Source organism: Oncorhynchus gorbuscha, linkage group LG19, assembly GCF_021184085.1.
Source record: "Oncorhynchus gorbuscha isolate QuinsamMale2020 ecotype Even-year linkage group LG19, OgorEven_v1.0, whole genome shotgun sequence".
NCBI classification, from domain to species: Eukaryota; Metazoa; Chordata; class Actinopteri; order Salmoniformes; family Salmonidae; genus Oncorhynchus; species Oncorhynchus gorbuscha.
Genome location: NC_060191.1, coordinates 23,993,814 through 24,018,233, shown reverse-complemented (window position 1 = coordinate 24,018,233; position 24,420 = coordinate 23,993,814). Strand labels below are relative to the sequence as shown.

Sequence of the window (24,420 nt, the reverse complement as noted above, 5' to 3'; positions counted from 1 at the left end):
CCTCCATTCTTTGTGTTCCTCTTCATTTGGCCCCATAATGGCCTTCCCTCATAATTGAGACCAAGGGCGAGATGGGTAAAGACGGAGCCTAGATAAAACAGCCTGGTTCTCTTCTATTGGAAGACTGGCCTTGAACACCCTCTCAAAGAACAAGGGTTATTAGTGATTGTATTCGCACCTGAGATCCAGTCACGCCATCCCTCCTTTCAAACCTCTCCCTTTATCTCGCAGACTACTTTTCCGTCCTTGATTTCTTTCTCTATCAACCCCCCCTCTCCTGCCTGTATCAACCCCTCCCCTCACCCCTCCCCTCTCACTTTGAGAGAGAACATAGGCTAGAGAGAGAGACAGAGAGAGAGAGAGACGGCAGCTAGGTGATATGGACAAAAATCTATTTCACTATAACATTTGACTGCTGAACGATATCAGCAAAATGCCTGTGATCGCTATGGTCGGTGTCGATCATTTGTGGTTTATCATCCCAGCTCTAGTGTTTGTGTGTGTGTGTGTGTGTGTGTGTGTGTGTGTGTGTGTGTGTGTGTGTGTGTGTGTGTGTGTGTGTGTGTGTGTGTGCGCGCGTGCATACACGTATGCATGTGTTTTAGTGTATGCGTGTGTGTGTTAAGATAGTTCAATACCGTGTGACAGGGTTTAAAAAGACACTAAGAGGCCTCATCCAAGGCCATCTCTTTGTGTGCCGGGTTGGGGGGTTATTTAAAACATTTACTGTCCACACCTGCCTCTGGTATATCAGTAAACAATGCAAGCTGGACTTGCCAGCCCCCTCTTCTCATCATATACCACCAGTGACAGTCTGACTAAGAATAACTGGACTGCCCCTGCCAGAACAAAGCAGCTGAAGAGACCAGCTTTATTAGTTCCTGTTGTAATGGAAAATCTAGCTCCACTTACCGTACAAATCAGTGAATAGTCAGTCAGTAATGTTATAAATACACCATTATAGTGACATACAAGTGACACATCAATTTAGGTGACACTTAACTAATATGTCAGCTTAAAGTGGCATGCTGTATAGCTACAATGGTTAAATGCCACTATTTGGACATTCTAATGAGACCCCTCTTTTACAACTCTCTCCAATATGACACCCACCCGCTGTCGACATGGCACTCCACATCCTCCTCTTCCTCAAGCCAGCTGGTGTAACTGCTTACTGACTATACACTGTAACGTTACTGCATGATTGTAGCGGGTTTACTAACACATTAGTTATATTAGCTATGTTGACTAGGACGTTACTTTAGCTAACATGGGGACAACGACGTAGGCTGTGTGTAACGATGTAGGCTGTGTGTAACGACGTAGGCTGTGTGTAACGACGTAGGCTGTGTGTAACGACGAAGGCTGTGTGTAACGACGTAGGCTGTGTGTAACGACGTAGGCTGTGTGTAACGACGTAGGCTGTGCGTAACAACGTAGGCTGTGCAGGCTGTGTGTAACGATGTAGGCTGTGTACATTTGTACATTTTTTTTCGCCTGGTCACATACAGCTGATGTGTTGTTCACTGAAGTCCACAAATGAAGGGAAAAGGTGAGAGGAGGAGAGTGCATAGAGGTGAGAAGGAATACAATGTGGCTGTTTTGATCAGGGGTGTATTTATTCCACTGATTCTGTTGAAAACGTTTCTTAAACGGAAGCAATCGAAATGGCGATAAAAATACCTGAGTTTGTCCAATAGAAACTCTTGTTTGCAACTGCTGGACTAATGATCACACCCTAGATAAGCTAGATGCAGGTAAGAGTGTGAAAGACTGTATTGAACGTGTCACTATCTGTCCATGTGTCACTGTCTGCCATCTCAACTGTTTCTCTCGACCTGTGTGAACCTACATTGTAAATTCATAGGCTAGGTTGTGGCGACCTCATGATGGGTATAGGGGGAAAACTAGAGTATCATGTAGTAGCCTTAAACCTCTCAATGTTACGTTGAACTGGGTGAATGGAATATGAATGACAGTTATCCAACATGCTGTAATAGAAATAAGGCCATGCTCATGGAAAACACTATTGTCGTCCCTCATCGTAAACGGCACTGACTGCCAGTGCAAAGACCCATTTCCCCGCTACGTCATGAAAAGTTGCCAGCACAGTTCCGAATCAGAAAGCGGTTTGTTTGCATGGCAGTAAATACGATCACATCCAAATTCAGATGCAGTTCATGGAAGTCAGAAAATGGGTAATCAGATGGTTATTGTCGTCATTACAACATCGCAGATGTCTTTTGAGGGTTGATTTACCTCGCAAGCTAACAAGCCAACGAGGCAAGGTAAAGTATCACAAATAGAGCTACATAAAACTAGAAGAATAATATACTTGTTGAGCATAGCTATAGCCATCAGTCTTGTGTGTTTTCATGGTCATGACTCACTCACTGCTCAGTTGGTCAAGATCCCGGCATCCGTACACAGCTATCTGCTAGGGGGCTTTTTGTTGAGAGGGTGCACGAACATTACTCGAACATGTCTTTTTCGCTTGTAAACCAAAAATTGCTCTGTATCTTCAACCTAATAGACTTACCAAACATGGGCTATAGCTATTGCTCGCCAGAGGTAGAGTATCTCATGATAAGCTTTAGACCGCACACCTACCGAGAGAGTTTTCATTTGTGTTCTTCATAGCTGTTTACATACCACCACAGTCAGAGGCTGGCACTAACACCGCATTGAATGAGCGGGACTCTAACCCGGAAGCTTATAAGAAATGCCACTATGCCCTCTGACGAACCATCAAAAAGACAAAGCGTCAATACAGGACTAAGATCAAATCGTACATCGCCGGCTCTGATGCTCATCGGATGTGGCAGGGCTTTCAAACCATTACAGACTACAAAGGGAAGCACAGCCGAGAGCTGCCCAGTGACACAAGCCTACCAGACGAGCTAAACTACTTCTATGCTCGCCTCGAGGCAAATAACACTGAGACATGCATGAGAGCACCAGCTGTTCCGGAAGACTGTGTGATCACGCACTCCACAGCCGATGTGAGTAACCTTTAAACAGGTCAGACCTTTAAGCAGGTCAACATTCACAAGGCCACAGGGCCAGATGGATTACTAGGACGTGTACTGCGAGCATGCACTGACCAACTGGCAAGTGTCTTCACTGACATTTTCAACCTCTCCCTGTCTGAGTCTGTAATACCAATATGTTTCAAGCAGACCACCATACTGCCTGTGCCCAAGAACACTAAGGTAACCTGCCTAAATGACTACGAACCTGTAGCACTCACGTCTGTAGCCATGGAGTGCTTTGAAAGGCTGGTCATGGCTCACATCAACATCATCATCCCAGAAACCCTAGACACACTCCAATTTGCATACCGCCCCAACAGATCCACAGATGATGCAATATCTATTGCACTCCACACTGCCCTTTCCCACCAGGACAAAAGGAACACCTATGTGAGAATGCTATTCATTGACTAGAGCTTAGCGTTCAACACCATAGTGCCCTTGAAGCTCATCAATAAGCTAAGGCCCCTGGGACTAAACACCTCCCTCTGCAACTGGAACCTGGATTTCCTGACGGGCCGCCCCAGGTGGTAAGGGTAGGTAACAACACATCCGCCACGCTGATCCTCACCACAGGGGCCCCTCAGAGGTGCGTGCTCAGTCCCCTCCTGTATTCCCTGTTCACTCATGACAGCAAGGCCATGCACGACTCCATCGCCATCATTAAGTTTTCTGCCGATGACACAACATTGATAGGCCTGATCACCACTATCGATGAGACAGCCAATAGGGAGAAGGCCAGGTGATTGTGGACTACAGGAAAAGAGGACTGAGCATGCCCCCATTTTCAGCAATGGGATTGCAGTGGAGCATGAGAGCTTCAAGTTCCTTGGTGTCCACATCACCATCAAACTAACATGGTGCAAGCACACCAAGATAGTTGTGAAGAAGGCACAACAAAACCTATTCCCCCTCAGGAGACTGAAAAGATTTTTGATGGGTCCTCAGATCCTCAAAAGGTTCTACAGCTGCACCATCGAGCGCATCCTGACTGGTTGCATCACTGCCTGGCATGGCAACTGCTCGGTCCCCGACCACAAGGCACTTAGAGGGTAATGCGGATGGCCCAGTACATCACTGGGGCCAAGCTTCCTGCCATCCAGGACCTCTATATCAGGCGTTGTCAGAGGAAGGCCCTAAAATTTGTCAAAGACTAAAGCCACCCTTGTCATAGACTGTTCATAGCCATAGTCTAGGTCCAAGAGGCATCTAAACAGCTTCTACCCCCAAGCTATAAGAACATCTAGTCAAAGAAAATATGAACATCTAGCCACCTCCCCCTCTTTACACCACTGCTACTCTCTTGAAATAACTCTACCTACATGTACACACTACCTCAACTAACCGGTGTCCCCACACACTGACTCTGTATCAGTACTCCTCTGTATGTAGTCTCGCTGTTCTTATTTCACTGCTGCTCTTTAATTACTTGTTACTTTTATCTCATATTCTTATCCATATTTTTTGGGGAAATCTGCTTTGTTGGTTAGGGGCTCGTAAGTGTGCATTTCACTGTGAAGTCTAAATCTGTTGTATTCGGCGCATGTGACTAATACAATTGGATTTGATTTGTTCTGAATTGGTCCACCTTATCTGAGCGAAACCTAATGTGCGTAAGTAGAAAAAAAGATAGCCACTGCCAAGAGAGACTATTGGGGTGATAGTGTGTTGTAAAAGATACCAAAATGTACCCGTTCCCCTTGTTTAGGCCCATCAAAGTCTTCAAACGCTAGCTGATAAGATTTTCATTACTTCAAAGAAAATTGAGTTTGCCCACCCCGTCAAGCTGTAGCTTTTTGAGAGGCTACATTTTGCCTCAGATCAGAGAATATGCTAAGTGAGCCCATCAAAATGCCCACTCTTAAACAAGAAATTTGGAACAAAAGGTTTGAGTTCAACTCCCAAAGGAACTATTAAGTAATATTTATGTAATATGTAAGATGATAAGTTATGAAACACCAAAGAGCAAAAAAAAGTATAAGGAACTGTATTTCTCTTAGATAAGCTCTTTATTTTCCATCCATCGTCTCCTTGTTGCACTTTTTGAAAAATACCATGCTGGCTTTTCCACCTGGCTGTTTCGTTTGTGAGGGGAGAGGTTGATGTAAACATTATCCTTCTATAGGGTCAGTACGAGCTAACATCAGGTTATTAATACCTGAAAATAATTTCTAAGTGAGTAAAACTCTCATTGCGTCAATTGATCGAGAGCAGGCGGTGACACTTTTCAATTCAGTTTGAAATGCAATTTGCACTCTATTCAAAAAACTCATTTGGGGTCCGCTGAGAAAGTTCATGGAGATTTGTGAATACTGTATGTTAGAGGAGACCAGAGGGTCATCACGGCAATTCTCTCTCTCTCTTCTTCTTGGGTATGGAGAGAAGGCAGGAGAGGATGTGTAGAGGGAATGTCTGACAGATAAGGTGGAGTTTATGTCTGTCACGATATCCCTCGTCATCTGAGGAAGAGTAAGAAGGATCGGACCAACATGCAGCATGGTAAGTGTTGGTCATAATGTAATTGGAAAAACTGAACACTACACAAAATAACAACGAAGTGAAAACGAAACAATTCTGCCAGGTGAACAGACACTAAATAGAAATTAAACACTCCACAACCAAAATGGGGAAAACCGGCTACCTAAGTATGATTCTCAATCAGAGACAACTAACGACACCTGCCTCTGATTGAGAACCATACTAGGCCAAACACATAGAAATATAACATAGAAAAAAGAACATAGACTACCGACCGCAACTCACGCCCTGACCAACCTAACACAAAGACATAAAAAAGGAACCAAGGTCAGAACGTGACAGTGTCAGAGTGTTGTTGCAAGTGAACACGGCTTCAATAGTCTTGACAGCTGTTCAAAGGGAAACAGTCAAAGTAAGAATAAAAGTCTGCAATATCCGCCAAGGGGCTGGACAGTTTCCCATATCCTTACTCCACCTCTCGCATTGTCAGGATGGTTGCAGTCTCTTTCACTACATTTTCACTACATTTTAATTTGTATACAGGCTGTTGTTTAAAGAAAGAGGATAGTCTAAGTTTGGAACCGTGCTAAAGGGCTCTAACAACTGTAAAAGAAATGTAGCTCAACAGAACCAGTTACAACTGAAGTATCTGATCATCAACGAATTTAAGAAAAAGCCATTTGTTTTTTTAACACAGCAGCTGCATAATCATCAGGTAGGCCTGCATGCACTTGTATGCACACTGCATGATCCTCAAACCAGATACGGGCCAAACTCGTGTTTCTAAAAGTCAATTCAAAGGCAATGTACTGTATAAGGCATTTTTCCGTTGAACTGTTATTTAACTTTAAAGTATTTTTCACCTTTATTCCCTTAATTTCATAGAGCCTAAATGCTACATTTATAGGCATGCTGTTGAAGTGCTGTTGTTGATGTGTTGTTGAAATGCTGAACACTCCTGCCAGCCTCTAGGGTGTCACAAATGTTTCACAATATATATTTTAAATGGCAGGCTATAGCCTTGAAATAATAACAATAATATAGCCTAAATAACACTTTTGTTCCTTCTTAGGCTACCTGGCTTGCTCCTGACTGATATGGAGTTAGTATGTTGTTTAATAGCCCATTGAAATGTTGAACATCAATTGATAGTGACAGAATCACATTACTTCCCGTGCAAAGTACATTCTTGTGTGTGGTCGGCAATAGAAGGTTTAGCGCAGCCTCTGAATGTCATAGAGCTAAATGAAAGATGTCCCATATGCATCGGAGTCACGTCTTTCCCTGCATTTTACGCGTTGTTTCTAGCATTAAGAATTGTGGACTAAAAGCGTCGTTATAGATCGGTTTATATAATCAGGTCCATCATGTATTTTTTATCTTAAAGTAACAAGCGGTAGGCCTATGCTTTCAGCCATTTTCTTTAACATAAGAGGGGGGGGGGGGGTTCTACTAAGCTAACATATGGAATTGTTTTAGGATGGTCATACCATGGATCATTTACAATTTTAATTTGGAATTTTAGGGCCAATGTAGATGTAAAACTATACATAAATTGAATTAGGTATTTACTACTAAAGCCCATAGAAACACATCGAATCACATTCATCAATGGCAAAACAGTTAGTCAAAAAATGTATCATAATGAATAAGGTGTCCTATATCTGGGAAGTATAAGAAAGCTCTGGAAATATTTTTGTGTTTGACACATTTTTAAACCTTTTTTTTGGCACAAAACTACCTCGGGGGGGGTCGTAGAGCAAAACGGGGAACACCATCATGCTCCTGAGTCTCATATTTTCCATAGAGTGGTCATATTAAAATTGAAAAAAAATCAAGAGAAAACTGCAAGACTCAATAGAAGACAAAACAAGGAACAAACTAAACAAGACAGGCTTTTGAAAAATTAACTATTTTTTTCATAAAATTGTACAGTTATCTTAGCTAGGTGAATTGCTAGCAGAATTGTTTACTTGTTGCTAAGCAGTTGCTAGGGACTCTCCTGGAAGAAGCTAGCTAGCTTACAAAGAATAACAACAAAAAATATCTAGTTAACAGAAGAAAGGAAGACAAAATAAGGACAAAAGAAGGACAGAAGAAAAAGGAAAAGAAAGAGGACAACAAAGTGAAACAGTCAGCACTTCTATTGCAACTTCGTATTTCGTCGTCCTAACGTAGTCTACACTGCTATCTGCCCAGCAGCTAGCCAGCTAGCAAACGTCCACCGTCTACCGAATAGCAGCACTGTAGAAACTATTACACTCAACTGAACGACTTGATTAGTGTAGTGTTAGCTAGCTACATAGTTGTCTTTGCTGTCTTCGTATCCAAGATAATTGTGTAGTTTAGAGCGTGTAGTCTTAGAGTGATTATCTTAATTTACCGAGGTTAGCTAGCCAGCTATTTGTCGTCCTTAACGTAGGAGACACTGCTAGCTAGCCAACAGCTAGCCAACGTCTACTGAATAGAACTTCCGCACTCAACAACCCGGTCGCATTCCGCTTCGCTCCACAGGTAGTATCACATTTTTCATTTCATTTCATTACAGCACAACGGTTTGATTTGTTTGATCGTAGCTAGCTACATAGCTAGCTACATAGCCGTCTGTGTATCAAAGATAATTGTGTAGTCTAGAGCGATTTTCTAGGTTAGCTAGCCAGCTATTGTCGTTCTTTTAACGCAACGTAACGTAATCAACACTGCTAGCTAGCCAGCTAGCCCCCGAATAGCAGCACTGTAGAAACTACTACACTCAACGGAACGACTTGATTAGTGTAGTGTCAACAACGCAGCCACTGTCAGCTAGCCTACAAAGTCAACAACGCAGCCACTGCCAGCTAGCCTACTTCAGCAGTACTGTATCATTTTTAATAATTTTAGTCAATAAGATTCTTGCTACGTAAGCTTAACTTTCTGAACATTTGAGACGTGTAGTCCACTTGTCATTCCAATCTCCTTGCATTAGCGTAGCCTCTTCTGTAGCCTGTCAACTATGTGTCTGTCTATCCTTATCTCTCCCATGTGGTCATTCTCTCTTTCTCCCCTTACCCATCTGTCTATCGCCTCCTTTGAATTTCATGCTGTCACAGTTACCAGCCCTTTCAAGCTTAACATCCTTATCATTTATCGCCCTCCAGGTCCCCTCGGAGAGTTCATCAATGAGCTTGATGCCTTGATAAGCTCCTTTCCTGAGGACGGCTCACCTCTCACAGTTCTGGGCGACTTTAACCTCCCCACGTCTACCTTTGACTCATTCCTCTCTGCCTCCTTCTTTCCACTCCTCTCCTCTTTTGACCTCACCCTCTCACCTTCCCCCTACTCACAAGGCAGGCAATACGCTCGACCTCATCTTTACTAGATGCTGTTCTTCCACTAACCTCATTGCAACTCCCCTCCAAGTCTCCGACCACTACCTTGTATCCTTTTCCCTCTCGCTCTCATCCAACACTTCCCACACTGCCCCTACTCGGATGGTATCGCGCCGTCCCAACCTTCGCTCTCTCTCCCCCGCTACTCTCTCCTCTTCCATCCTATCATCTCTTCCCTCTGCTCAAACCTTCTTCAACCTATCTCCTGATTCTGCCTCCTCAACCCTCCTCTCCTCCCTTTCTGCATCCTTTGACTCTCTATGTCCCCTATCTTCCAGGCCGGCTCGGTCCTCCCCTCCCGCTCCGTGGCTTGACGACTCAATGCGAGCTCACAGAACAGGGCTCCGGAAGGCCGAGCGGAAATGGAGGAAAACTCGCCTCCCTGCGGACCTGGCATCCTTTCACTCCCTCCTCTCTACATTTTCCTCCTCTGTCTCTGCTGCTAAAGCCACTTTCTACCACTCTAAATTCCAAGCATCTGCCTCTAACCCTAGGAAGCTCTTTGCCACATTCTCCTCCCTCCTGAATCCTCCTCCCCCTCCCCCCTCCTCCCTCTCTGCAGATGACTTCGTCAACCATTTTGAAAAGAAGATCGACGACATCCGATCCTCGTTTGCTAAGTCAAACAACACCGCTGGTTCTGCTCACACTGCCCTACCCTGTGCTCTGACCTCTTTCTCCCCTCTCTCTCCAGATGAAATCTCGCGTCTTGTGACGGCCGGCCGCCCAACAACCTGCCCGCTCGACCCTATCCCCTCCTCTCTTCTCCAGACCATTTCCGGAGACCTTCTCCCTTACCTCACCTCGCTCATCAACTTATCCCTGACCGCTGGCTACGTCCCTTCCGTCTTCAAGAGAGCGAGAGTTGCACCCCTTCTGAAAAAACCTACACTCGATCCCTCCGATGTCAACAACTACAGACCAGTATCCCTTCTTTCTTTTCTCTCCAAAACTCTTGAACGTGCCGTCCTTGGTCAGCTCTCCCGCTATCTCTCTCAGAATGACCTTCTTGATCCAAATCAGTCAGGTTTCAAGACTAGTCATTCAACTGAGACTGCTCTTCTCTGTATCACGGAGGCGCTCCGCACCGCTAAAGCTAACTCTCTCTCCTCTGCTCTCATCCTTCTAGACCTATCGGCTGCCTTCGATACTGTGAACCATCAGATCCTCCTCTCCACCCTCTCCGAGTTGGGCATCTCCGGCGCGGCCCACGCTTGGATTGCGTCCTACCTGACAGGTCGCTCCTACCAGGTGGCGTGGCGAGAATCTGTCTCCTCACCACTCGCTCTCACCACTGGTGTCCCCCAGGGCTCTGTTCTAGGCCCTCTCCTATTCTCGCTATACACCAAGTCACTTGGCTCTGTCATAACCTCACATGGTCTCTCCTATCATTGCTATGCAGACGACACACAATTAATCTTCTCCTTTCCCCCTTCTGATGACCAGGTGGCGAATCGCATCTCTGCATGTCTGGCAGACATATCAGTGTGGATGACGGATCACCACCTCAAGCTGAACTTCGGCAAGACGGAGCTGCTCTTCCTCCCGGGGAAGGACTGCCCGTTCCATGATCTCGCCATCACGGTTGACAACTCCATTGTGTCCTCCTCCCAGAGCGCTAAGAACCTTGGCGTGATCCTGGACAACAAACTGTCGTTCTCAACTAACATCAAGGCGGTGGCCCGTTCCTGTAGGTTCATGCTCTACAACATCCGCAGAGTACGACCCTGCCTCACACAGGAAGCGGCGCAGGTCCTAATCCAGGCACTTGTCATCTCCCGTCTGGATTACTGCAACTCGCTGTTGGCTGGGCTCCCTGCCTGTGCCATTAAACCCCTACAACTCATCCAGAACGCCGCAGCCCATCTAGTGTTCAACCTTCCCAAGTTCTCTCACGTCACCCCGCTCCTCCGCTCTCTCCACTGGCTTCCAGTTGAAGCTCGCATCCGCTACAAGACCATGGTGCTTGCCTACGGAGCTGTGAGGGGAACGGCACCTCAGTACCTCCAGGCTCTGATCAGGCCCTACACCCAAATAAGGGCACTGCGTTCATCCACCTCTGGCCTGCTCGCCTCCCTACCACTGAGGAAGTACAGTTCCCGCTCAGCTCAGTCAAAACTGTTCGCTGCTCTGGCTCCCCAATGGTGGAACAAACTCCCTCACGACGCCAGGACAGCGGAGTCAATCACCACCTTCCGGAGACACCTGAAACCCCACCTCTTTAAGGAATACCTAGGATAGGATAAAGTAATCCTTCTCACCCCCCTTAAAATACTTAGATGCACTATTGTAAAGTGGTTGTTCCACTGGATGTCATAAGGTGAATGCACCAATTTGTAAGTCGCTCTGGATAAGAGCGTCTGCTAAATGACTTAAATGTAAATGTAAATGTAAATATTAGTTAGTAGGCCAAACCGTTCGGACATTACAGACGTTTTTGTGACAAGACCAATTTTCGGGAAGTCTCCTGGTCTGTAGCTCTGCCACTTTCCACCATCCACCACAGATGTGGAAGGCCGAAAAAGGTGGATGTGGTGGATTGAGACGCACAGCCTATGCAACAAAAACTGACATCTCTAGCTTAAACTGACAGATTTTGATGGGGATTTTTTAAATGAGTTAATTAGACTCTTAATTAACACACCAAGCCTTTCACTGACACCGATGGATTTTGCTGACCTTTGGAATCAGAGGCAGATGCTTATGCCTACTTGAAGGTAAGAGCACTCATTGTTGCCCCCAGTGGCCGGTTTCCACATCTCCTGACATCCTCAGACATGGATGGACGTCGAATACTGACTTGTGTCACGGGTGACCAGGCTGGTAATGCAGTGAAGCCTAGTTTTATATACACCATCCCAGCGATGCAAAACCTCAGGAAGAAAGACATTTTCTCAGAAATATAACTTTGCCCTGTACTTCTCCGAGCATGCACTTCGTATAGCCTAAGTCTATAGCCTATAGTATGTGTGTGTGTTCGTGTGTGTGTGCGTGTGCGTGTGTGTGTGTACACATTTTACTATACTTGTGAGTACCAGAAGTCCTCATAAGATTAGTAAACCAACTAAAATTAAAATAAGTGAGGACATTTTGCCAGTCTATTTTAGGCTAGGGGGTTAGGGTTAGAATTATGGTTAAGGATAGGGGGTTAGGGTTAGCGTAAGGTTTAGGGTTAGGATTAGGGGTTAGGAAAACATTTGATTTTGAATGGGAATCAATTGTTGGTCCCCCAAAAGTCCTCACACGTATAGTAAGACATGGTGTGTGTGTGTGTGTGTGTGTGTGTGTGTGTGTGTGTGTGTGTGTGTGTGTGTGTGTGTGTGTGTGTGTGTGTGTGTGTGTGTGTGTGTGTGTGTGTGTGTGTGTGTGTGTGTGTGTGTGTGTGTGTGTGTGTGTGTGTGTGTGTGTGTGTGTGCTTGTGCGTGTGTGCGTGTATGCGCTTGTACACTGTGGCCATAAAATGTCCAAATGAGGTCTGGAGGCAAGACCCCTGTCACGCCCTGACCTTAGAGATCCTTTTATTTCTCTATTTGGTTAGATCAGGGTGTGACTAGGGTGGGCATTCTAGTTTTTCGTTTCTAGGTTGGCCTAGTATGTTTCCCAATCAGAGGCAGCTGTCTATCGTTGTCTCTGATTGGGGATCATATTTAGGCAGTCTTTTTCCACCTGTTGTGTGTGGGATCTTGTTTTTGTATTGTAGTCTTTTTGCACTTTACTCTTTATTGTGTTGTTGCTGGTTCACATTAATAAAGATGATGAACGCTTTCCACGCTGCACCTTGGTCCAACCCTTCCAACAACGAACGTTACAACCCCCTTCTGCACAGCAGAACCACACGTTATGCTTATGAGCAATTAAATCCATTCAATTATTACAGTGATATTTAACCTCTCCAGTTTCTCACTGCAGAATAGCTGGTGTCAAATTAGATTTCCGACTCCAGGGCTGAAGTAGATTTGAGGGAATTATTTCAGGGCCCAGGAGATTTACGTTAGCAGGCATAAAAAAAAGGCGTGGCTTAGTTATGAATCTCCTGGAAAAAAGTTCCCTAGTTCGACAGTTGGTTGTTCAGAAACCGTAACCTGGCAACTGGCAGCCACACTGTACCTTGGTACCTTGGTTCAATATCCCACCAGCCAACACTTTATTGAGTCATCTAATATATATGGATGGAGGAGGGACACACTGTATTTCTTTCTGTGCCCTTTGGTTTGTTTGCATAAACCACATCACGGGTTGACATGGCAGGGAGGGAGGTGATTCTGATGTGTTTGGCTAAGACCTCCTGATAAGGAAGAACATGCTGGAGCCTTGCAGTGAGACAGCAGTGAAACGTCTTGTTATTCACACGGGCACTCATCTAGACTGATCAATAATATTTGTAAAAGTGAAGAATAGTCATAGAAAAAGCACTTGATGTGTCAGCCCATCAAGACTTCCCCTCAACGTCCCTTGCTTACTAATGTCACTGAAGCTCATGTTTGCTGAAGTACTTTTTGACAGCAGTGATGGATCAACCAATTCAGTAGCACAAGTAGTTACCTTTTTAATGAAAACATTCAATTCACAGTCATATCAGTTATAAAAGTGACCCACATAAAAAAACAAATCAGTATTATACTGTACATATATGCTGAATATGTGATACACATCACACCTGACAGTTTTAACAGTTTATTAGCCTATTATTTTATCAAAGTGTAGTAAACACATAGGTATTGTCACTTAGATACTAAGTGCCCTGTTTGGCGTTAGTAGCTCACCAAAGTACCATAACCACCACACCCTCGTGGAGAATTACCCAAGCCTTTTGTCTCCTGTACTGTAGTTTCATCACCTCAAAAGGGCAGCAAACAATGAGAGGACGTTATTGAGGTCACGTACTCTGAAGACAAAAACACACACAAACAAAGTTATTTGACACGTTTCTCGGGTAACTCACGCTGCCATGTTTTGTATTTCTGACAATACTATTTTGGAAATGTATGCATCACCTTCAATGCTAATATGAATTTCAATTGTTTTCGATACATTTTTCCCCCCCCCCAGCATTGTGATGCATATAATGTGGAGCACGATAACACAGATAATATGACAAACGAGAAACAATAAATGAAAGAGACAAAAGTACAGATATGCTGAAATGAAAGCTTTGTGCCTATGACATTATGACATGAGAGGACAGGCTGTTTACTTACCTTATGCCACCCAGATTCAACCCTGGATGTACATTGAATTTCTTCAAATGATACAGAAACTTCAGTCATGGTTTAAATGAACATGTTAGTGTACATTAAGATGTGTGTATGTATGCACACATATATTGGAAGAACTAGCCTGTTTCTGGAAATGTTGCAAAATATGCAAATGAAAGAGAGCGTCACAATCAAATGTACAGAATCTATTTTCACAGCATTTCATCCTATATTCTTGATCCTACATTTTACAGCACTTGATCCTACATCCAACATTTGTCATAATGTAAAAAAGGGCCAAAATTATAGCGCTAATTCAGTAGGATTCCATTGAGGGGGGCATGTGTGCTGGATACTGGAGTAGAATCCTGCTCTTGTTTCTGAATCATAAGCTCCATGGCAGGCAGGAGAGGGACCGTGAAAGCCCCACTCTGCACTGCCACCAAAACCCTCTCTCTGCTCCTTCCATCTTCTCCCTGCACTTTGTGAAGGCTCGCTGAGACGGAACTTGTCTCTGGCGTACATTGGAGATCCAAACAGAGTGAAGAACAGGCACAGAGGCCCTTAAGATTATTTTAGGGATCTAAAAAACGAAAACCAATCATCCTAGAATTTGTACCACCCAACCTCCCAGAAAAAATTCACTGCCTCTTTCATCCCCTCCTTCCTCTCCTTCTTCCTCTTCCTCCTGATCAATCCAAGCCTGTTGTGGAGCATATGAGGAAATCACAAAGTTATCTGCTGTTAGACCTTGAGGGGCAAGGGGTACCCAGTGTTGTTTGTAACCAGACAACAATGTCATTGATGAGGTCTCGCAGTCTGCAAAGTTGATGGGAGGTATGGAGTGAGATGGTGAGTCATTGGAGTTATTGAAACACATTGGAGAGATTGGGGTGTATATTGTTCTCTCCTCCTCTCTCCCTGTACCAGGGCCCAACCACTCTGTCTCCCCCGTGGTGACCAGATCAGACAATAGTGATGCCCTTTGCCCAGTGGTGTCTAGGTCCCACAAAAGGGGCTGCCCCTTAGTGTCTGTAGGCAGTGCCATGCTGGCCATGGCACTCTGTGTCTCTGGCTGGAGCAGCAGAGTGGACAACTGCAGTTGGCCATCAATACGCCGCAATGTGGGCAGGACCAAGGGGTGCCCTGTTGAGTCCCTGTCTCCAACACACTGGTTCGGCTCAGGTGGTGCTTCACGCGAAAACAAAACTGGACCACCTTGAACCCAACTGGGTTTGTGGTCACTGGATTCAGATGACCATGGAGAGTTGATGTTGTCTTCGCTGTCTGGATGGTGATGGCATTCTTCCTTCACACCTTCATTGGATACCTGCACTACGACCATGCTATAGTTGGAGGACTGGGTGCTGTTGTTGGAGTGCTCTGGGGGTGGACCCTGCTGGCCCATGTAGGTGTCACAGTGCCTGGGCTGGGCAATGGAGGAGGGTCTGTCCTGGGGGGAATAGGACCCAGACCCACTGCTGGTGAACTTTGACCCCATCTGGAGTTTACCAGTCTTCAGGTCACCATAGGAGAACCCCACAGGGTAATGGTACAGCTTGGCAGTGGAGAAAGTGATGGCTTCTGGAGGGTACCACGATGGAGGTGGGATGTTGCTGGTTGTCAGTTTCTGTGTAGAAGAGAAAGAGGATTTAGTTTATGTAACTTACTAAAACACCTCTATGACCCCCTCTACATCCCACCAAACCCTTGGAATCATTGAGTGGTTACAATGTATGTCAAACCATAATGAACTTGTTCAATTATAATTCTGAACAACTTTCATGGCAAGAATGAAATGAGCTCAACTGAAACAACACTGCTGTAATCTTTTGTAATTGCTTTCAGTTCTTGGCATAAAATGCAAATTACAGTGATACAACTGATTAAACAGGTATGATTTCTCAGCATATGAGAGGAGTTGGAATAAAACAGATACAACTTTGGGAAGATTGGAAGTGCAGAAGTGCAGCCCTTTAAAGAGAAAATTAATGACGATAAAGTTCAATCATTTCCTCATAAATCAGTGCATGTGTAAATTGCAAAGAGATAACATTTTATTGTAACTACTGTTACACATTGTGCCCTCTTCCAAGTTAGGTGTTGCTTGAGATGAAACTCAGGTTCGGTTTCACCCTATTGAGGCCTCTCATACACATGTTACTGTAAGTTTGGCCTGGAGGCCTGTTTTTCCAGTAACAGGAACTGGCACTCCTTCATATATGGGGAAATCTCTAATCAACATTTCTTACCAAGGCGTCTGGCATGTTACTCTTCTTTCTCACATAGTGACGACACACCACCACCGGTAGCAGGAGAGAACCAAGTAGCAGACACCCTAAGAGGAGGAACCAGGGGAACAGCAGCCGGGGGTAACCTAGACGAGGGAAGATTGTTTCTATTACACCTCAGTAGTGGCAATACAGCTGCCTCACTCTCTGAGCCTATTGTAAATTGCCAGCGCTATAGAGCAAGCGTGGGCGTGTCTGTGAGGTCAGTCAGTGCAGTAGTTTCAAGGATGCATAAATAAGAGGCTCCATTCAGTCTTGTCACCAGGAAGTGAGCCTTTATATAATCTTTGAAAAGGCAGCAGGAATACCCTTAACATTGTGAAACCACAGTCTATGCATTTGCAGTATGCCTTTAAGTTCTTTATGGTAACAGTATGGTTACTCAAATCATTCACAGATGATTCATTCAACATAACTAGCAAAGGCAAAAATGAAAGGCATTACCAGCCTGGTCTCATAGACTAGACGTAACATAGTAAATGTAAATCCGGGACACTCAAATTAGTATGATATGTTACGTTTGGTATGGTTACAAAAGACAGATGGTTACTTAAAGCAAAAACGAAAGTTGGGTGGTTGGTCGGGGTGGATGGGTGGATGTATAACCAAAGGATGCGAGTTCAAATCTCATCACGAAAAACATGAAAACTTTTACTAATTAGCAACTTTTCAACTATTTACTACTTTTTAGCTACTTTGCAACTACTTAGCATGTTAGCTAACCCTTCCCCTTTGCTTAACCGTAACCTTAACCCTTTTAGCTAAACCTTCCCCTAACCTTAACCCTTTAACCTAACTGCTAAACTTAACCCTAACCCCTAGCCGCTAGCCTAGCTAACGGTAGCCAGCTACATAACATTAGCCACCTAGCTAGTTCATAACATATTGTAAGTTTTTCTAATTCAGAACATATAATACAAATTCCAATTCGTAACATATCGTACGACATGGGTGATGGACAACCACAAATGAATACATACAATAGGAAACGTAACATGGAGCGTCTCGGATTTACATACAAAATAATACGAAATGCTCTGAGACCAGCTTGTGCATACATGCAGAGCCTTGAGGGACACCAGATGACCTCACCTGGTAATGCCACACAGAATGTATGGCTCTCACTGGGATTTCGGTGCCTTTCTACAGTTGGGACGTACACTACATAGCCACAGTACTCTACACTGATGTTCTTTAGATTGTTGAGGACAAACTCTCCAGTTGTGCTTTCGTGGACCTGTGAAAAAAAGAGTCAGCAGTCAGAACATGTTTTGTGTATCTAACGTGTGTGCGTGTGGGTGGGTGTGCGTGTGTCTGCATGCATATTGTGTGAGCAGTACGTGTGTGTGTGGGGGGTGGGGTGGGGGGGGGGGGGTTTATCACCTGTGCTGCCCAGCTAGGACGAGTGATGTTGAGGGTATAGATGGTTGGAGGTTTATGGTAGGAAAAGCTGGTACTGTTGAAAATCTCCTCGATGGAAGTCTTATTATCCGGTCCTAACGGTAGGGTGACAGTCACTTTTACAGATGATGTTGTGGCTTTCACAGACACATTGGGTGGCCCAAGGACGGCTGACGTGTAAAAGACAAATTAAGAGTGAGAATAAGACTAAGGAAAAAGAATGAATTAGTGACAATCTGAAGAGAACAGGATAAACCCATTGAGTATGGGCCAAATGCTAACTGGACGAATTGGTGAGTAACAGAAGCTTCCATGGAAACATACTTTGATGTCATTAGAGAATATGAACGGACAATTGGAGCGATGTGTATGTATCACAGCTAAGGATTCTGCCCTCTGAGCCAACACATACTCCAAAAACATCCCAAACTAGAAAAAGTATGATAAAGAGAGGAAATCGCTTACTGTCTCTCAGAGGTTTAAACAGTGCTGTATGGCCTAGGGAGTGACTGTTGGCGAAAACCTGAGCACAGTATGAATTTTGATAGATGTATGGTGTCTCTGCAGTGAGGTCACAAGAAAGAGTTGTGATGTTCTGGCACGCCATATTCAGCTTGTATGGCTCTCCGTACCTATAATGAACACAAAAAACATGATCAAACATAAAACACAATATGTAAGGAACCCTTAGCCAAAATTGAATGTTGCATTTTGTAATAAATATTGAGTAACACTCTACTTGATGCCTGCAGGTACAATGCTTTAAAAAAATTAATTATAAGCATGTATGAGCATTTATCATGACATATCACATGTTGTAAATGTATTGCCTTTCAGGGTGTGCGTGCGGCATCCTAGCTGCTCGACCATAAATAGTACAACAGAGTTCTGAAATAGGTGTGTTATTTTAACCCCTTACTTCCTCATAGAAAAATAACTGAAGGATAGTGTGTCAAACAGGGAACCGATATTCAGCGGGGATGATCAGGGCCAATCTTTTTCTGAACTGATTTGATGGTGGAGCTATGAGGCATTGAAGAAGGACATGCAAGCCATTCCAGGTGACCGTCTCGGAGAAACAAATCAATGCGATTGGTGTCAAACTCGGCATTTGCCCGTCAGACCGTGTCATGACCAATTAGATGAGCTGACGTTTCCACTTTCTGGCGATATCTCAAAGAGGTGGTAAGACAAGTGATTGAGACGAAAACGTTGGCCTTGCATAGCCACAGGGGAACTGAGTGCCGTTTGTAAAGTTAAATGTTACATTTTTACAGGCAATTATTTTTACAGATTTATCCCTGTGGTGTGCAGAGAAACAGAGTGAGGCCTGTGGTGATGCACAGTGGAGCTCAACCTGCAGCATGGAGAAGTACAGTAGCACCACGGTTTCAAGGCTGATGGCAGTAGGTGGAGCAGCAAATTGAACAACCCACCATATCCAAAACAATGGGGACAACGATGGGGACATCAATGGGGATAATGATGGGACAACAATGGGGATAACGATGAAGACAACAATGGGGACAACGATGGGGACAACAGTGGGGACAACAGTGGAGATAACAATGGGGATAACGATGGGGACAACAATGAGGACAACAATGGGGACAACAATGGGGATAACGATGAAGACAACAATGGGAACAATGATGGGGACAACGATGGGGACAACGATGGGGACAACAGTGGAGACAACAATGAGGACAACAATGAGGACAACAATGGGGGCAACAATGGGGAAAACGATGGGGACAACAATGGGGACAACAATGGGGATAACAATGGGGATAACGATGGGGACAATGATGCTGAAAAGGAGCATGGTTCCGTCTTTCAGCACACAGCTTTAAAATGTTGTTGACATAAGTCACATGTCGCCCTAGGTCACCCTAGCCTAGGCACATAAATATGTTGTTGGGTTGAAAGGTGAAAAGGTGACCACTGTATTCCTGTCTCTCACCTTTTGTAATGGACACTGTAAAGGACCCCTTCATCTGGGCTGTCGAACTTGTTCCAGTGGAGCACAGTGTTGAAATTCCTAGAGATGAAGTATGGCTTACCTTCACCAATGGCAGAACAACCTATAGATAAAGAGAAAGACGGTGGGGAAAGTGAACTTGTCCATTTCCAAATAGCATTCGTAGTATAACGTCTCTCTAGTCAGTACACAAAAAGCATTGCTCTATTATTCAACATTGTCGCGACCTATGTGACATGCTCACAGCAACAGCCTCTGTCAAAGGATCTGCCTCCCTCGGGATACACTTGCTCCATTTTCACTCATAGCAGCTGTGGGCCAAACTCAAACAGCGCTTACGTAAGCTGGGCTTTGTTTCATTGGCAGCAGGAACTAAAGTGTGTAATTGTTCCAGGGCGACAGAGAAGGGAATATAAGCAACTGAACATGTGGAAGCAAGCCAATTGTTTGATTTGAGTGCGAATAGGATGAAACAAAAGCCACAGTTTGGGTCTGTAGGGCCCATCCACAAAGGGATGTTTAACAAAAAATACAGTGTCCATTATAGGACAGCCTTAATTCCTCAAGAGGTTTGTGCCAGTCTTATCGGGACTCTATAATAAGATAGAAACTGTAGTGGAAGAATAATAGAAGGTGATAATTGCGACGAGCGACTTGCAGGCGCTGAGGCCCAGCGTGATGACATGAATCATGATTTATGACATAAGTTTGGATGGCTGACCATCTGTGGGGCTACCACGGGGTTTAAACACACCTTATATGTGGACTTCTCTGTGCAGGGACGTTCCCACAGAACCCTGCGAGTACAGAGACCATTGGAGGTGTGAAGACAGATGAAAACGTGAAATAGACTAAATGAATGTTGTTGGGAGTTTTAAACTATCATGTTTGAATTGTTTCAAGAGTTCATAAAGAGCCATGGATTTTGATATGTTTCATTGTGCTGTAAGTGCTATGGATGTATTGTTACAGGGAAAATGAGTCATTCTGTTAATCGGAGGGCTGATAGTTCAAAGAGGGAGCGACACAGTGGCGCTCTGCTATATTCTAAATTGAGTTGATTAGATTAGAATCTGGGTGTGTTTTTCTGTCTTTTGTTTTTACTAGCCAAGTGCAAAGAAATGTTCATTCAGCTTGAGTGTGTGTTCATGCTTGAATTTGGTTAAAGGACAGTAAATTTGTTCATATGAATTGAAGGCAAGTGTAACCACGTTAAGTCTCATTTACGCTGATTAGTCTGCAATGTATGTATGTCACGTACACTGCAATTGTTTGAGTGTTAATTATTTAATGACCGGGACATTCTACTAGTTGAATTGAGTAAATGCGTTCCTCCTTCTACAGAGTAATTCTTTGATTGATTCTACTCTTATAATTTAGCAGGTCTATTGGCAGTTGTTATATACACAATACCCATAGCATATGCCTGAGTACCACCTTGACATCCCTGATCTGCTTGCTTCAGTAAATTAATGCTAGTACATTGGACGCCAGGATTAGCTATTCGTATCTAGTCTCTTAATAATTGAATAACGGTGCAAGTTAGACATGTTCATTATAGTCATTCTGAGAGGTGATGCAAGGCTCGCTACCTTGACTAGATCCTCTAGAGACGTACAGGGCCTGTTGCATTTATTTACATAATGTTGGAGTCAGATTGATAAAGGCAGTTTATTATAATGCTCAACATCATTTCTACATAACGTTTGGATAATTTCCATCCAACTACATAACGGTTGGATCATTTTCATCCAACTACATAACGGTTGGATCATTTTCATCCAACTACATAACGGTTGGATCATTTTCATCCAACTACATAACGGTTGGATCATTTCCATCCAACTACATAACGGTTGGATCATTTCCATCCAATTACATAAAGTTTGGATCATTTCCATCCAATTACATAACGGTTGGATCATTTCCATCCAACTACATAACGGTTGGATCATTTCCATCCAACTACATAACGGTTGGATAATTTCCATCCAATTACATAAAGTTTGGATGATTTCCATCCAATTACATAACGGTTGGATAATTTCCATCCGACTACATAACGGTTGGATAATTTCCATCCAACTACATACCGCTTGGATAATTTCCATCCAAATACATAACGCTTGGATAATTTCCATCCAACTACATAACGTTTGGATAATTTCCATCCAACTACATAACAGTTGGATAATTTCCATCCAACTACATAACGGTTGGATAATTTCCATCCAACTATATACCGGTTGGATAATTTCCATCCAACTACATAACGGTTGGATAATTTCCATCCAACTACATACCGGTTGGATAATTTCCATCCAACTACATAACGGTTGGATAATTTCCATCCAACTACATAACGGTTGGATAATTTCCATCCAACTACATAACGGTTGGATAATTTCCATCCAACTACATAACGGTTGGATAATTTCCATCCAACTACATAACGGTTGGATAATTTCCATCCAATTACATAATGTTTGCATAATTTCCATCCAATTACATACCGTTTGGATAATTTCCATCCAACTACATACCGTTTGGATAATTTCCATCCGACTACATAACGTTTGGATAATTTCCATCCGACTACATAACGTTTGGATAATTTCCATCCGACTACATAACGGTTGGATAATTTCCATCCGACTACATAACGGTTGGATAATTTCCATCCGACTACATAACGGTTGGATAATTTCCATCCGACTACATAACGGTTGGATAATTTCCATCCTACTACATAACGGTTGGATAATTTCCATCCAACTACATAACGGTTGGATAATTTCCATCCAACTACATAACGGTTGGATAATTTCCATCCAACTACATAACAGGTGGGATTTTCACTACACTACAATATAGATACACTAGGAAGAATTTATACTTAATTAACCTTTCATTTTTTAAATGTCAGTTACGTATGTAGAACCACTTATGTCACAGTGCATCTGGTCATGTCTTGTGCAGAGTACAGGTTACGCAATTCACCAGAAAATTATACACAGTCTCGACTCCCTTCCACATCAGCATTTTGATATGCCCTATAATAATGTAGTCGATATAATAGACCACTCAAATTAACTTGCCCTGGGGATCCATTTTCCATTGATGGCTATAATTTAGTTCACACAGGGTTCACTACTCTTTGTCCACCAGGATCTTGATTAGAACTGTGGGGAAATCTCAAGAGACTCACATCATCTAATTCATTACGACCTCATATTAAAACAATGACTGTCATGATGCGTCCCAAATGGGCCCCCTATTCCCTATATGGCGCAGTGCTTTTGTCCAGGGCACCAGTGCACTATTTAGGAAATAGGCTGGCACTTGGGACGCATCCTAGGTTTATATCTACATAGAGTGCGCTCATCCAAATCAAACAGGAGATCAGTAGTGCTCCGTTAAACTCACCATAGCAGTACAGGAGAAGCACCACGACCTTCCTAGGCCTCAGATCCATTGGGCTTTAGGAGTCAGAAGAGTGAGATTAAAATCCCTTTCTCACAGTCTGTACTCCTTTGTCCTGATTTCTTCAGGCAGAACCCACCATGTGATGTGTACTAAATACGACTCCAGTCAACAACAAAAAAAAACAGTAATGGTCCAGGTCAAAAAAAAAATCAATGAAGACACAAGGAGAGACCAAGTCCCAATCCTCCGGGTATCGGAGAGCAGATCTGGGATTCATAGGATATCCTATCCACGACCTGAACCATCTCTGACCAGTTTAGGGAAAGGAGCACCCATCCCCAGGTGAGCTGCAGGTGAACTTTGGAACCGTCTTATCAACTTTGTTCCTGTTTTTGTCTCCCTATGCTCAACCTCCCTCCCACAAAGTCTCGGCTACTGTGTTGGCTGTCCTCTCTCTCTCTCTCTCTCTCTCTCTCTCTCTCTCTCTCTCTCTCTCTCTCTCTCTCTCTCTCTCTCTCTCTCTCTCTCTCTCTCTCTCTCTCTCTCTCTATTTTTCTTTCTCTTTCTATTTCTCCCTCTCCTGTTCTTGTCTTTCAGGTTTTGTCTGACAATTTATCCTACATCATTTACAAAGGCGATAGAATGTGCAATCTGTCAACACATCGCACCGCCACATGAGAATAAACTGTTTAACCTGTTTTCAGTTTCACCAGTGTTCTATTGCTGTGTTTAATGGTTTTCAAACAATGGTATGTTACATAGCTAGTTATTCAATGGCACACCTTTCTCTGCACAACCAAGGTGTGTACAGAACATGATTTATAAGGAGACTCCAAGAAATATTGCTTCAATGGATCTTTGTAGGATAATTATGGAAATCTGATTTTATAATGGAACCCATATTTTTGCCCACAGGAGTCTATGCATTGTCCCTGCTATCCACCACCATATCACATAGACTTTGTATTAATAGGTTAATAACATGGACCATCAAGCATTTTGATTCTCAACCCAGAGGGTATAATACACACTGAATGATGTGTCTATTATCTATTGTCCACACTGGTGTGAAGAGTTGCCCAGCAGTTTGCAACAGGAGAAAGTGTCACGCCCTGATCTGTTTCACCTGTCTTTGTGATTGTCTCCACCCACCACCCGTTTTCCCCCATTAGTCCCTGGGTTTGTCTTGTCAAGTCAAGTCAACCAGCGTGGCTTTCCATGTTCCTGCTTTTTCTTATCTCTCTTTTG

The 24,420-nt window shown here is 43.7% G+C and overlaps 1 protein-coding gene across 1 annotated transcript; it reads right to left on the bottom strand.

Moving 5' to 3' along the window:
- Nucleotides 1–13,399: 13,399 nt before the first annotated feature.
- ifnlr1 (interferon lambda receptor 1) lies at nt 13,400–23,593 on the bottom strand. Its single transcript, XM_046314622.1, has 7 exons — nt 23,173–23,593; nt 19,729–19,849; nt 18,231–18,397; nt 17,748–17,935; nt 17,457–17,601; nt 16,326–16,450; nt 13,400–15,703 (listed from the first exon to the last, which is right to left on the bottom strand). Exons 1-7 carry the CDS (start codon nt 23,219–23,221, stop codon nt 14,675–14,677), a joined length of 1,824 nt encoding a protein of 607 aa, XP_046170578.1. The 5' UTR covers nt 23,222–23,593; the 3' UTR covers nt 13,400–14,674.
- Nucleotides 23,594–24,420: the final 827 nt, after the last annotated feature.

Bases quoted from the DNA above. Each gene is read 5' to 3' on its own strand.
- ifnlr1 (XM_046314622.1), bottom strand. From the start codon at position 23,221: ATGGATCTGAGGCCTAGGAAGGTCGTGGTGCTTCTCCTGTACTGCTAT. The intron at 19,850-23,172 runs GTGAGTTTAACG...CTTTATCTATAG, and splicing joins GCTTCTCCTGTACTGCTATG to GTTGTTCTGCCATTGGTGAA. The intron at 15,704-16,325 runs GTAAGAAATGTT...TCTTCTACACAG, and splicing joins GTAACATGCCAGACGCCTTG to AAACTGACAACCAGCAACAT.